This window comes from Mastigoproctus giganteus, chromosome 6 (assembly GCF_048544385.1).
Source record: "Mastigoproctus giganteus isolate SK-2022 chromosome 6, ASM4854438v1, whole genome shotgun sequence".
In the NCBI taxonomy this organism is placed as follows: Eukaryota; Metazoa; Arthropoda; class Arachnida; order Uropygi; family Thelyphonidae; genus Mastigoproctus; species Mastigoproctus giganteus.
This window is the reverse complement of record NC_143580.1, coordinates 13486198-13502780: the sequence shown is the minus strand read 5'-3', so window position 1 is coordinate 13502780 and position 16583 is coordinate 13486198. Positions and strand designations below refer to the sequence as shown.

General features: G+C 33.2%; 1 protein-coding gene across 1 annotated transcript in view; it reads right to left on the bottom strand.

Annotated features, from left to right (window-relative positions):
- LOC150083957 (ataxin-3-like) overlaps positions 1–16035 on the bottom strand; it is an 89656-nt gene extending 73621 nt beyond the window's left edge. The window contains exons 1-2 of the mRNA XM_090374968.1: positions 16012–16035; positions 7306–7470 (exon numbers count right to left, since the gene is read on the bottom strand). Of these exons, the coding sequence (XP_090231094.1) occupies positions 7306–7470; positions 16012–16035 (189 nt within the window). The remainder of the gene's footprint in view (positions 1–7305; positions 7471–16011) is intronic.
- Positions 16036–16583: the final 548 nt, after the last annotated feature.

The window sequence follows — 16583 nt, the reverse complement described above, 5'->3', positions numbered from 1 at the left end:
ATCTTTTGAGTTTATCTTGCTTTCTTGGTTATCTTTCCATATAGCCCAGCATGCATTTCAGGCTTCAATAAATGTTTACTTTTACTGTCAGCACTAACCATTCAAGATAACAAAAGTGTACATTCACTTTATATAGTTTTTATTACAAGCAAGCTTTAGCGAAACTTCCCAATAGCATTAAATTTCCTTTGTAATAGTATTTACAATGCTGAAATATTTAAAAACAGTAAATTTCATTATCACACAATGTTAAAAAGCAATTACCAGAATGTTTTTGTATGTTTTTAACCCATCTACTGTATTAGTAATGGCAAAATGATGCAAGGGAGCAAGCTTGAATAAACTTGCTTCCTGTCATCAGCCAAAAAAAAAAAATAAAAAAGTAAATAATCCACTTAATTTTTTTCTCATCCCTTTTAATAATTTGTCCAATTCTCCTTTAAATTTATTGAAACTACTAACTTCCACAACACCAGGTGGAAGTTTATCTCCAACTATCCTGCAAATAATTAAAACTTTTCCCTTTGTGTATGTGTATCATTTGAGAAAGAATAAGGATGTCATCAACATTTAGTTTTACTCAATCCATTTAAAACCTTTAACACTTCAATTTGTATTCACTATTAGCTAATTTTAGTTTTAAAATTTAGATTATTTAAAATACATGTTGATAGCAAATATAATAATTATTAGGAGCTTTCCTATGCTGCAATGCAACAGGACTGCCAATTTCCTTCCTGATATGGAAGAAACAATCAGAACATCTTACATGGTGGACTTTTGACCTTCACAAGTATGACTCATGTAGTGATGGCTATGAAAGAGCAGCGAACAGGTTTCAGCTTTTGTCTTTTACCTGGCTTAAGTGTTACTATTAGGTAGATTATTTGTGTGTACATATATTGCTGTAAGTCTATTACAAAAATCATCTGCTGGGACCTGTAGAAAGAGTGCATGTTAATTAGCACTATACTGAAAATGTTTTTTCTACATACATATTTATCAAATTGTGTGTGTGTGTGTGTGTGTGTGTGTGTGTGTGTGTGTGTGTGTGTGTGTGTGTGTGTGTGTGTGTGTGTGTGTGTGTCCCCTCCCCTACACAGTGTTTTATAACATGTGGGCTATACTTTGTTTGAATTTTTAAAAAAATGCTATGGAGCTGTTTTCAATGGCAAAAAATAAAAAAGGAAATAAGGATAGACAAACATGTACCTAGTATATATAAACATTTTACTTATTTGATTTATTATTTTTTACCAACAAAAATTCCATGGCCATTTTTCTTTTAAATTCAAGAGCCATAACTCTGCAACTGTTCAGAATTGGACATGTTGATATAATTTTTTTTCATTGTTTTCAGGTCCTCAATTGATCCTGAAAGTATGGACAATGTTATTACACATATATAAAAGAAAGTAATAAGAAAATTAGGATCAATGCCAAATTTTCAGCATATTTTTTTTGTTTGCCATTGGAAAGATTTTAGGCCCAATTCCAATTTCATAATTCCATTCCCCTTGCCAAAATCTATAAAAGTATGCGTTAGTTGTTTGGACTTTGCTTAGAGGAAATGTCAGATTGGCACTAAATATTTGGAAGCTTTAGGTCCCAATCCAATTTTATAGGCCCTTCCCCCAGCTCCATACATAAATGAAAGTTTGTGGAAGAGAAATTTACCTCAATATGATATGTAGAACACTTCTGTATGATACTCTCCAGAAATTAAAACGAACAAAAGATTAACACAAAATGATTACAGTAAAAAAATCAATTGAAAACAATTCAAAATTTAATTAAAATAAAAAAAAATTAAAGTTAAATGTAAATTTTGAAAAACGATTTTCCTTGCTTTGAAAATTGTTTTTCAAAATTTACGTTTTAACTTTAATTAATTTTTTTTACTGTAATCATTTTGTGTTAATCTTTTGTTTGTTTTAATTTCTGGAGAGTATCATACGAAAGTGCTCTATGTATCATATTGAGGTAAATTTCTCTTATTCTTCTACAAATACTGATATCAACATAGAACGTATTGAGCATCATAGCTCTGTTATATACTATAAATGAAAGTATATTTTGGAAGTCTGACCATTACCGAAGAAGGTAAAGTCAAATCATTGCCAAATTTTTGTTTGGTCTCTGGGAAGATTTCAGGTCCAATTCCAATTTTATAACTGATAGATAAATGTTTACCGAGGCTTTACAGAAAGAACTGTCATTTTTGTATGAATAAATATACAGCCACTTCCCGACTTATGTTAGGATTGTATTCCGCGGAACTCTACGTAAGTCGAATTTTACGTGTCGGAATTTCCCTAAATGCTTATTATACAGCACTCGCAACTATGTACAACTGAATTTGACAGAAGCAAAAAAGAAATGTTCAATGAACATGTAAATAGAATTATTTATTAAATTTTTTTTTTTTTTTATCTCATGTGTAGGAAAAATTACAAAAGTGTACAAAATTACAAAAATTTCAAAATTATAAAATTACAAAAAAAGGGGAGGGGGACAGGCATAATGTCAGCAAGTTTTACCTTTCGAGCATCGTTGCCAGAAGTTGAGGGCTGTGGAGATTTAGAAGGGGTTTTTTCCAACACACCGCAAAATTTCTCTGCAGCTGCAAAATCGGCACTGGCGACTTCACTGCATACTTTAATGTTTTGGAAACCAGCGTGATGCTTGAACCTATTAAACCACCTGTTGTTCGCCATGAACTTGGCTTGGGGTTCGCTGTACTTATCCTTAATATCTTCATAAATACTTCTTGCTTTTGCTTGAATGGCCATTAGACTCAGGGGCACTTACTTCTGAATCTGATTTTCAATCCATATTATCAATAGCTTTTCCATCTTTGATATAGCAACTGAACGCTGTTTTGTGATCACTGTTGATCCTTTAACATGTTCTTTTATACGCTCACTGTCCTTTAAAATAGCATTCACTGTTGAAGCAGCGAGACTTAATTCCCGTGCAATAGATGAAAACTTTGTCCTGTTTCATACTTCTTAATCATCATCATTTCTAAATCAACTTTGTTTCGTTTCCTAGCACTGCCACCACTTGCACTTTCTGTTGGTCCCTTTCCCTTCACCATAGTAATAAGTAAATAGGAATAAAGAGAAGATTCTGAAAATTTATTTATGTTTTTTATATGATTGAAGATTTCAGTGAAGGGGAACATTTCACCATAATACTGTAACGTAAAAACCCACAGAATTCCAGTTATCGGGTTATTGCAAATGCAATCAGATCGAGTTTACTACCCGTTTATAATAGATTGCACATTGTTTTATGGCAGTGAACTCATATGGTGCAAGGAAGCCTGAGGCTTATGCTGCACCAGCCAAAAAAAATTTTCCCTTTTACCCTGAGAGAGAGAGAGAGAGAGAGAGAGAGAGAGAGAGAGAGAGAGAGAGAGAGAGAGAAGTAGAAAGGAATCACTAAGGAAGAGAAGAATGATGATATCCAGCTCAGGACCCTGGGTGTGCCAAGCCCATACTCACCAGATGTGAGCCCATGGGGGTTCTTGCTCTTCATTTGTCGTCTTCGGTTCATCATGACAAGTATTTCTTGACTAATTTTTTCTTCTTTGGATTTCTTTTTCCCTATAGGTTTTTTGGGCTTTATCACTTTCAGAAAGTTGTAATATTCCTCGTTGATATCTTGGTCCTGAGCAGTCTGCAGAAGCTCAAACTTGTTCTTAAGTTCCAGTACATACTGCTTTTTCTCCTCTTCTGTTATCTCAAAGACCTTTGTATTATTCACTCGAGTCAGTTTTTTCCTTTCCTTTCCTACATCTATATCAAGTGTACATCTTACCATTCTGTGATCACTTCCAACATTACCTTATTCAGGACGGTAACATCATTCACAATATATCTTCTGTTAGTGAGGATGAAGTCGATTTCATTAGTAGTTAATCCATTTGGACTCTTCCATGTCCACTTTCTGTTCACCCTTTTCTTGGAAAAAAGTGTTCATTACTGACAGTCCTTGAGATTCTGCAAATTCCACAAGTCTTTCCTTTCTTTCACCAATTCCAAAATTTCCTATAGTTCCCCTTTCTGTGCTGTTTTGTCTTTTTCCAACCTTAGCATTGAAGTCCCCCATAATAATAGTGTAGTGGGTTTTCTGCTCATCTAGAAGACTCTCAATTTCGGTGTACATTTCTTCAACCTCTTCATCATTATGACTCGATATTGGTGCATAAATCATTATAATCTTTAGCTTTTACCTCTTAGAAATCTTGAGTATTAGTCTTGACACCCTTGATGTACTTTTGAATTCCAAAATGTTGTTTTTAAAATCTTTATGGACCAGAAACCCAACTCCACCTTCACTCCTTTCACTGTTTCCATTGGTGTACAGCAGATTTCCACTTGATAAACTTATAAGTGATTTATTTCTTCTTCTTGTTTCAGCCAAACTGATGATATTCCAATTCACATTTTCTAATTCCTTTTCCAGCTCTAATATCCTTTTCCAGCTCTAATTTCCATAAATAGATATTGGTAATTTTAAGCATTAATATTCCGGCATTTGAGTTATGTTCGGAGGTCGCTGCTGCTGTCCACATTGTTTTTAATTGGAGAAATAGGGAACCGTTATCTTAATTTCTTGTAGAGGTAGCTTTGAAATTCCTTTCATATCCTGTGGCAGCTAGGGTTTATCCACGTTTTTTGTAAGTTCTGATGCTGTTGTTGTTGTTGTTGTTGGTGGTTTGGATTTTATTGGCGCATTAGCATCTAAGGCTATAATGCGCCAAGACCAGAAGTTCTGATGCATTGGTAAGGATTGCTTTGTTCTTTAAGATTGTTAATCGGTACTTGATATAGGCAATTTTAATTATTCTGACTTTTAATTTTACTTCAGATACATAAATGCACGTTTAATAATTATTATAAGTACATGCTTCTTTACACAATGAATTATCAGGAACCCTGCTAAGTGACGGGGCGTTACATCGCTGGTAATTTTCCGAAGTAGTTTACATTCATTTTCTTTGCCTTTGCTCTTATCTATATACTATCTAACTCTAATATCTTATGCCTCAAAATCTATTAGAGTATTCGAGAGAGATTGAGGTACTATTTCTATCCTTGCAGCCTTTTCCTTTCGCTTCAATATTGGTTTATACCTTTGCTTTTCACAAGTAACAGATACACTTGTATCTTTTTCTTAAGTAACAGAAAGACTTGGTTATAATTTTTTCATAGGTTATGGAAACACTTGTATATTTTTAATAATGTTTAAATTAATTATTTTAGTTTTTGCTATCTGTAGGGCTAGCGCTTATTTTTGCCAGTCTGCTGTTAATTTCATATAACTTATTATTACATGAACTTATATCAACTCAAATTTCAACTTAACTTATGATTTATACTATATTTAGTATAACATAAATTTGGTTAGGCTGGCACATAACTAGCAGAAACAGATAGTTTTGGTTGTTATTGATGGCATATATTGAGAGGTGCTAGCCCCATGATGACGTGCCTTTCAATGTAAGCCTTATTCAATAATAACTGGTAAAATTTAGTATTTTGTAAATATAGAATTATTATGATTATTATTAGCTTTGCTTTATATAGAGGCTGATAGGGTCCTTTGTATGCTGCAGATATTCACTGCCAATTTTGTTTTTGAATTTTAATCTGTTGTGATAGGTACCATTTTATGCTATATGTATTGAATTTATATATACAGTAAACCCTCAATTTAATGGACCCCGATATAACGGATTTCAGATTTAACAGACTGGACAAATAACAATACAGTAATATACATATTAGTCTCAACCATATTATTTTTTTAGGTTATACAAAACGTCAGTGTTATTATTAATTTTTAATTAATAATAATTACCTATTTCCATTATTATTTTGATAATTACCTACTATTTTTATAATCAAATTCAGGAAATTGTAGCCAGAAAATTGTTTTTTAATTCTTTCTGAAAACATGTTCAAATAACTGTTTTTCCAGATACAGATAAGAACAGGCAGTGACTCGGGACACTAAACTGCAGGTCTACTGACTCGCTTTGTTTTGGTCTCAGTCTGTCTCAAGCTATCGTGCGGTCAGGTTGTATACAGAGTGTTTCTGTGATTTCTGAATTGTGACTTTATTTATTAAATAATTTTGTAATCCTTACAATTTAAAATGGCATCAAACGATAGAGGAGTTAAAAGAAAGTGTGTGAACTTAAATGTGGCATAGCAATTAGAGCTAATTGAGAAATTAGAACAAGGTGTCTCAGTAGCACGTGTTTGTGAAATTTATGGTATAAAAAAATAAACTGTTTCTGATATCCGTAAATCAAAGGCCAAATTGCAACATTTTATATTTACAACAGAATATTACATATTCTTTATTATAATTTAATAATTTTATATTGTACAATACTGTATATTGTATTAAAGTTTTTTTTTTTTTTTTACATTAAGAACAATAAAAAATGCCCCCCCCCCAGGTTACATTTGATGTAACGGCCTTTCGCCATTAACAGACACCCCCTTCCACCCCTATTAGCCTGATAAATCGAGGGTTTACTGTACATATATAAAAATAATAATGATAATAATAATAGTAACCAGATACAATGAACCACCCCCATGCACTCGGTACCAGTATTATGCCGAGTCAACTCATGAAGTACCTCACAATACGAGATGCATACATATTGTAGCAAACTTTGTTTGCTAATAGCCATGTACTAAGTCTTTTGTCCTAAATCCACTTCAGTTTTAAAAAACTTTCATACCACCAAGCATTTTGCATAATGTGGATATTTCCCATCAGTGGGTCATTAGGTCATTCACTTAGAGTGGCTACTTTCCCAATGATGAGGCTCCAAAAGGGCTAAATCCATGATGGGGAAAATAGGAGACCTGTAGGCCAGGGGGGAAACAGACTAACAGTTGTCCTTTCTGTTTTAGGCCACATTTTCTTGTCACGTCTCTTTTCCTGTCTGCAAACTGTTCGCTACTCTCTATCAGAGCTATTTTGAATATTTTTTTTTAAATCCCAAAATTAAAATTGCATTAATGGTACTTGCACTAGAAATAAACAGAAATATACTTTGGAGCACTGCTTTTTATTTAAAGTGAAATACAAAGAAACTCATGGTGAAATGACTACACATGAGATTGAGGTATTTTGTAGCAAGCATAGTTTACTTACAGTTGCTCACAAAACCGAGACTACTATCCTAACTTGTAAAGCAATCAAATTTGACTATTCTTTGGCTAAATTTGTAAAATATAATATAATAATATAATCTTAAGTGTAAACAATCACCTGGAGAAATTTGTGGTAATCTTCACTATACATTCCTCCTTCTGCCATCCTTCTCCTTTCTTCCTCATCAATTTGTTCAGCAAGAGTCGCAAGATCCACTGCAGTGAAATATTCTCCCTGAAGTAAGGCATTTAAGCAATGCTGGGCACAGAGTGATCCTTCTTGCTAAATGAACAAAAGGAAACTATACCTTTGGGTGAATCATTGATACTTTTACTCTAAGAACTATAATGATTGCCCTTATTTAATAAATGCAAGCTGTAAAAAAACAAAAAAAAACCCATTAAAATCCCAGTTTTATGTTTATATATTCAATATTTTGTGCTTTATGCAGACAAGTAGTGTGATTTTAATACTTATTGTGAAACCGGAATTTCATTTTTTTTTATTGAATGAACCCAAACATGAAAGGTATTAGAACTTATAATAATTTACCATGTAAAGTATTATAGGGTTGAAGGGTGAGAGGGCAGAAGCCATTTAATATGATATAATCATTTAAAAAAAATTATTATATCACTGTATAACAAAATACAGTTATTATATAACTGTATAACAAAAAAAAAATTTGAACTGGGTATTTTTGCATTCCTAAATGGTATGCATTATAGCATTTTGTTTGGGATTCTTTGGTTCCTTCAGTGAGAGGCTAAAACTTGTCCAATATTGCTAAAGATGATACTGTTATCCATGAGTAAACTTAATTAGCCAATACTACTGTATTATATAAATAGCATAATCAAAAATGTGAATCCACTGTTGCCTGAAATTTGGAGCACCATCAATAACAGCGGTTTCAAGGTTTGATAGTCTCTTAATTAGAAGATGGGCACCTCTATTAGCAGACTTATACAGACTTGTAAATATTGTATTAAGTCTGTAAGTGAGCAGCATGCAAAAGAAAAACTTCCAATTAAACACATGATAGAGGTTATGTGCACCTTCAATCTTTAATACGTGACCATGTTTGCCCTACATGGCAGGTTTAAATTGTAAGGTTACCTTTCAATGCAGGCACTGAAATAACTTAAATGTATTTCTGAAAAAAACAAAAACCGAATGCAGAAGTGTGTATTTACTTCAATGACTGCATTAAAATATAATGCTGCAGCTTTTCCTATTTTGTGCTTTTACAGTTTCATCAAGAGGATTTTTCCACTTTATCCTTTCCTTTTAACAAGAACATAAGCCAAGTAAATTCTTAAGAGATTATGGCCAGAAGATGTTAAGTACTTAAAGTTCAGACTGCTGTGTCAGACTGTGCTGTAAACAAGAATCCTACAGGATACTGTTTACCTGAATTGCTATTTAACAAAAGTTTTTGAGAGAGAAGAAAAAAAAAAAAAAAAAAAAAAAACATTATTCAAGCTTCTGTTTAGTGGTTGAAATTTCTATGTTAAGCTTTTGGGCAACATTGTTTAGCTTGAACAGTATTTTTTCATCTTCTGTCATTATCATCTCAAATCATTATCTATATAAGATGTAAGCTTGCTAAGGTCTTTTATGTCAAACATGACTGAAAGCCTTTCTTTGAAATGTAAGAGCAACTATTCTAATTTCTCCAAACTCTTTTATGGAATTTGTCCACACAAAGTAACAAAATTATAATTCAAAAGTCATTATAATTTTCAATTATAATATATTCCATATAAATTTTCTCAAAGAATAATGATATCCCATTATATTTTTTTTTCTACAAAATTTTTGTACCAGTAAATACAAATTTGAGGTTATACTTTTTTATAATACTGCTCATGATTTACAAATTAACCCAAACCCAATTTAAAAAATTAAATTTATCATATAGATATTAAAACTTAATAGATAATTTTTCACAAAGCCAATTTTGCATGCTAACATACACCTTGATGACAGATGGACTAAGAAAATAACAGAATGGTACCCAAGAGGAGCTAGAAGAAAACCTGGAAGACAAAGGCGGAGATGGATAGATGAAATTCATGAGTTTTTGAGTAGTAAATGGATGGCCAGTGCTCAAAACAGAAGGAACTGGAAAGTTGCTGGAGAGGCCTTCATCCTGCAGTGGATTGAAAATGGCTGATGATGATGATGATGATACACCTTGAAAGATAATCATCACTGCAGACCACCAGTTAAATATCACTGGTATAAAGTGCTTAACTAATGCTAGCTTTTGATTTAATTAACTATAATTATTTTTTAAATAATTTAGTGCTAGTTATAAACGATCCATGATAATTTAGTGCTAATAATAAATGATTTGTAATAATTTACTGCTCTCACCCAATCCAGAGATTCTCCATTCAGAAAACAAAAAGAAAGTTCAGAAGTATTTACTAAGAGGTATTTGAAAAGTTGACAGCCTACTACTGAAAGAAATGAAGCAATCTGGAAATCAAGCAACTTTTATTTTTATTATTTTTTTTTTATGAAAACCCCAAACACGAAAGGTATCAAAACCTATAGTATTTAGTACCGTGCATGGGTTGAAGGAGAAGTATGGGGGGAGGGGGATGCCGGAAACTTTGCTCTAGAGACTAAACATGGGTTTCACCACTTCAAGCCTCATTCAATATAGGCACCTATATGTGCTACACATTTCAGTTGCCAGCCTACTACTGAAAGAAATGAAGCAATCTGGAAATCAAGCAACTTTTATTCAACAAAGCAACTTACAGTTTTAATCTTGTATAACTTTTTTATTTAATAACACAGTAAACACACGTAGTAAATAGAAAGACAAGTGTTCAACACTACAAAAACACTCCTACGAGAAACCTGTCATCAAATCACTGGTGTCTTGTTCATCACTGATCACAGCCCAGGGCCGAATGTTCGAGTTGAGACCTCGGGGATTCCCAGAACGGTTACACTGTTGCCAGATTAGCAGAATTTTAATAGTTTTAATTTTAATAGCAAAATCGTGGCTCTGGTCTCATATTCATTATTTTATAACTTTAAGGAAGAAATACAGAATCAGGGACAAAAAAAAGGCAGGACAAGTCTTGTTTTGGGGATTGTCCTCGAAAATTGGGGACGAATGGTCACCTTAGGTTATACATGTGATGCAGGTGGCATTCTTACTTATTGTTTGCATCAGGACCTTAATTTGCTCACTTGCTATGGACACACAGATAGCAGCTGACTAGTGTGACTTCTCAGTATGTATTAATACTTACTGTACTGTCCAATTTCTGAGTAGTACCATGAAGTACTATCAATTGCTGAACAGTAATCCCTTTAGCTCTAATTCGTGCTTCCTACAGCACAAATTCTCAAATTGCCTAAAGGCCAGAGGTACAACTATATGTGGTGGCAGTAAATATATGTTATATAGCAAGTCTGTTGCATGCATGTAATTTGGTGCTTTCATGTCAACTTGGATGTGTTTTTCATTCTTCTGCTACTTTTTATATTGAACGTTTCATTGTTATTTTCATTGTTTTTAAGAAGAAAAAAAAATATATATTTGACCATGAACAGTTGGGTAATCAGAACAAAATGGTTGAGGAGTGACGACAATAATGTTGCTACATATACTTCAGAAATATATATAATAAGGTAAGAAATATATCATGTGAAAATTTGGACATTAATGTTATTTCAAGTGTAGCGCAACCACCAATTTCTGGTAGAGAGCCATCATATTCTGAATCAAAAGGAATGAAAAAGAATAGAAAATATCAAAAGGAATTTATTAAGTATGGCTTCACTTACAGCATTGTTGATGATGAACAACAACCCAGTGTGTGTAATATGTCACAAAAAACCTGGCTAAGGCATGAAACCTACTAAATTAAAAAGACACTTAAACACAAAACATCCAGAGCTAATGAAAAAAACTGAATCCGTTTTCGAAAGACACACCAATGCCATACATGGTCTGAAATCTTTCATGAAGAAACATACGGCAGTCCCTTGTAAAGCTTTAAGAGCATCATTGGAAGTTTCATATTTAATAGGAAAAAATTTGAAATTGCATAGTATTGCTGAATCTTCCTTGCTGCAATAAAAATTATTTCAATTATGCATGGAGAAAAGTACGGCAATGATTTAAAAACCATTCCTCTATCCAGAGACAGTCTCGCGACATATTACAGTTATCGTGGACAACATAAAATTCAATTTATTACATTTATAGAGATCGATTTTTGCAATTCAGTTAGATGAATCCAAAGCCCTTGTGGGTAGCACTGTTGGAAGAATCGCTGTCCTCCTCACACCAGGTGGAAAAGACCTGTTGATGACGGGAGGAATTTTTATAGACCTTTTTCCATAATGTGGCTGAGCTAGTCAGATTCAGGCACAGGTAGCATGGTTTTTTCTCCCAGAAACTCTGGATTTTTCATCTAGCAAACAGAAAATCAACCACACAACACACACAATTTATAGACAGCATATAAGGAACAATATGACCAATGCTCCTAAAACCCAACGCCAACAAGATGAATCCACAGATATTTCAAACCTTACTCGACTTATTGTATATGTCAGATACTGCTACGAGGGAGATATTTTGGAGATATATTCTATTTTGAAAAGCTTTAGAAGAACGAAGGGCGAGAAGATTTTTAATGTAGTAGTAGTGGCATGTGATGCAAGAAAGAAAGTGTATGAGCTTATGCAGCATCAGCAAAAAAAAAAAAAAAAGGGGGGGGGGGGAAATCACCCCCCCAAATACACCATCCCCCCCCCAAATGCCTATCCAGTTCCTCCTTAAATTTATTCAACCTATCAACTTCCACAATGACAGATGGAAGTCTGTTCCAGCAATTAACCACCCACTGTCTAACGGCAAATTTCCGCACATCTATTCTACATCTGTCCTTTCTTAATTTGAATTTATGCCCCCCTTAGGTTTGTAATCTGAACAAGGGATTATAAATATTTATAAATGTTATAAATATTTTCTTTCAAACAAATAATCTAACATGTAACAATAGCGTCACGATAGGTACTGATGGTGTAACTGCATTAACAAGAGAAAATAAAGATTTAAAAGGCAAAGTAAAGGAAATTGCTCCAAATATAGTTTTTTAATTATTGCATTATACATAGGAAAGCATTAGTAGCAAAGGGAATGCAAACTGATTTGCACAAAGTTTTGAAAGATGCAGTGTGATCAACTTTATTAAAAGTAAAAGCTTAAATAGCAGGCTTTTCACTATACTTTGTAATTAAATGGGATCCACTTATGAAATGCTCCTTTTATGTATGAAAGTGAAGTTGTTGTCAAGTGGTAAAGTGTTGCAACTTCTTTTTGACTTCAAACATGGTTTTATCGGATAAACATCAGAACCCTTGCTCAATTGTTTACAAATCAGAAATGGCTTGGAAAACTTAGTTACCTTGTTGATATATTTGAAAAACTTAATGGTTTAAATTTAATTCTTCAAGGAAAGGGAAAAAATATATTACTCAGGATAAAACAGAAGCTTTCAAAAAGAAGCTTAATCTTTGGAAATCTGAATTTGAGCTAACAATACAGTTACATACAAAGCAACGTTTCATGGGAACATGTCAATGTTCCAATGTTTTTCTGATTTTGTTAATAGCAATAATATTGGTGCCTCCGTAGCCAGGTGGGCAGGAGCAGCGGTGTGTAGCACACTCTTCCTTGATTAGACCGGGGTTCGAGCCCATGACTACCAAATATGAAGGATGCGGAAGGTCAGGGAATGACCACCGCAAATCCCCAGCACGGATAAAGGGTGAGAATTGGCGTCAAGGAAGGGCATTCGGCCGTAAAAATTTCATGCCAAAACAGTAAAAACGCTGACCTCATATATATAATGGGAAAAAAGCGAGGACAAAAAAAAAAAGAAAAAAGAAGTTAATAGCAATAATACCGATTGACATTTTACAATTTAGGGATATCATTTCCATTCATCTAACAATGCTAATTAACAATTTTTCAAACGATTTAATGTATTTCGAGAAAAAAAGTTGTATTGGATTCATGATCCCTTTCTTTTGAAAAATTTCTTCATGCCTCGAAATTACCATTCAGCAAAAGGAAGATCTTATTGATCTGTCATCTAACGAAGCATTACATGCCCATTTCAAGACTACAATTTGTGAAAAAGTTTTGGCCTTCTCTTTTTGAGACAATCCAGAATTTTCGAAAATGGAGAAACAAACCTTGCTACCTTTTGGGTCTACATATTTATGTGAGGTTGGTTTTTCAAAATTAACAGCTATAAAAACAAAATAGCAAAGATGAAGTGAAATTAACAATTTCAAATGTTGCACCAGATATGGACCAAATATTATCAGTTATCCTGCTCATCCTTCTCATTAACTGTTTTGTTTTGTAATTGTTAATTTTTTATTGTTTTGTAATCTTAATTGAAAAATAAGAATTTCATTTGTAGTTTTTGCTCTATTCGAATAAAATATAAAACAATTATTTTAACATGTAAATTAAAAAGGAAACAATTTTTTTATTCCTTTCTCAATACTCTAATAAAATTTCTACTACACAATTTATAAAATGCCATTTTTCTTCTCTAAAAACTAGTCATCCTACCTCAGGGTTTACATTGCGGGGTGGCGTCAATTTTATATATACAAAGGGAGTCGCGAACAAAATAAGTTTGCATGCCACTGACCTAGGGAATAATATGAAAAATACATCATTTATAGGTTTTAAATAGTATTTATTATATTTATACAATGAAGATGGTACAGTACAAAGAAAACAGAAGAATAGAAAAACATCTCTTACACTCCACGCATTTAGCCAAGAATGTTGTTGTTATTTGGAGCATTAGCAACTAAGGCCATATTGCTTCATGATATGTGGTGGTAATTCCCTGACCTTTCCGCATCCTCCGTATTTGGTGGTGACGGGCTCGAACCCCGGTCTAACCAAGAAGCGTGTGCTACGCACTGCTGCTCCTTCCCACCTGGCTACGGAGGCACCCTTAGCCAAGAATGTCACGTCCATGAAACAGACTAATAAGTTTCCATAAAAAGTATAATAACAGCCATCGTAGGTGGAGGATAAGATCAGAAGACTTAGAAACCAAATGTCTTGGCTCTCTAACCACTCCTTGAATGCACGAATAAACTCATTATTTGTCCAAAAATGTTGCTCTTACAAATGTTTTTTTAAGTGCAGGAACTGTGCAGTAATCCAAAGGAACCATATCACTATTGTTCAACTACTTTTTATTTATTGTATCATATTGCATGGCATTATAGGAACTATAATGCGGTAGTTCATTAAAGGATTTTGGAAAGAAACAAGACCGAAACATAACACTTATCAACTGGCATGACGTAGTTCCTACAATGTCACACAATACAATAAAAGTATTATGCTTGGGAATGATTTCTTTTTCAACATTTTTTAATTGCCAACCCTCCCTTGTGACACCCCCCAAGGTTGTGCATCCTTGGTATAATGTCTCCATCATATCTTTATGAATTTGTTTCCCAGAAGTCCTATCAAAAAGGTATTCCATCTCTCTTTTTTGTTTTGCAAAATTATTTTTCACAAAAAATGGTAAACAATCACAGACTTTATTAATCTCAAAATATAATAATTGGGATATTAGTCTAACACAGTGGTTCCCAGCCCATGTTCCGCGGCACATTGATGTGCCACGAGATTAGAAAAACCGCCACAGAGTTCAGTGGTAATTACTATTTAGGTGCGCAGTGAATATGAGTCTTTTAACATCAGGTGTGACTTGAGTGACAAAAGATAGGAACTACTGGTCTAAAAAATGGATTACATGCATATAAATCTCTGTAATTTAATATTATCATATTTATTTCATTTTCAAGTAATGAAATACTTGGTAGGCCAGAAACTTTTCATATACACCTTGTACTTTATGTAGAAAATATATTTTTAGTCACCTCCAGAAATTATTTTAAAATTAATATAGAACCAAATTCATCAATAAGCCTTTCTAGTACTCATTGTGAATTAGTCATATAAATTCCCAATACAAAAATCAGGAGAAGGGATTACATTCAAGTAGAATACTGAAAAATTACTTTTATAAAGCGCTTTTAATTATCATAAAAACATTTAGTATACATAATAACACTCAGCAAACCCAAAAAACAATAAAATTCCACTTATTTAATACCCACTGTTAACGTGCGATTCATTTTATTAAATGGTGCGAAAAATAGTCGAATGAAAGTACAACAAATAAAACATGTTATTAAACTATTCCGATCACCTAATAGAACTTAATGTTTTCTCATTAAAAAGCTGATGTTCAATGATACAAGTTGAATTCTATTACCATACTGGTGAAAGATGCCACAACCGCCACGAAAAGCAAATTCTTATCTTTATGGTTATGAACAAGACTGATTTCAGAAATGTGAAGCACAGCTTTTTCATTCAACAAAAATGAATCTGTGAAATACATCGGTTTCCTTCATCAGGGCCATATTCAGAATGTCAAAATATCAGTCACCTCGCTCCATCTCCACTCCACAAGGGTAGAAATTCTAGGTTCGATAGTAACTGGGCTGTTACATTTTTTTAATAACTGATATAGAGTAATTTCATTAAAAATTACACAGCATTAAACCTGAAGGAAAAACTCAACTACACCAGTTCCATATTTATGATCATCATCATATTCCAAAATATCTGTTAATACCTGAAGCCGAAATCTCGCGAAGGAGGAAACATTTGTTTTTTTATCTTCTTAACGTCACATGAACATCACTAAAGATGCTCTGTAAACTTACCTTCTCATGAAATATAGTTTCCATTTTTAAGTACAGTAAAGGCTAACTGCGCTTTGATATATTTTGCACCATAGTTTAGTTTAAAATAAAATTCACCTATATTGTTGTGGTACAGGTCAAGAAAATAAAATAAGAGAACACTATAAAATTAATTAACAAACTATAAAAACCATCCACAAAAGACAAACGCCATTCACTCAGCAACTTAAAAGTAACTTAAATTCTCACCATGGGGCGCTACGACAACTTTTCATATAATGTCTAAAGAAGCATTCAAGATTTGTAAAGTTTCGCAGATCATTTAGTGTGGTTGTAAATGATCAAACGATCACGTGATCAAATAGAAATACGAGGATAAAGCTTAAAGGTGCTAAATGTATTTTGCACAGCACTCTATAGGAACAGCTATACTTAAAAACTAGTTAAGCAATCTACTGCAGTTAAAAGCTGCATGAATTTCGATAATAATAATAGTAATAATAAATTTCAGCAATGATATTAGGGTGGAATTTGGTCTAGTCCCACGGATAGCACCAGGGAAAATTAGTCAATCGAAACTATCAGCTGTACAC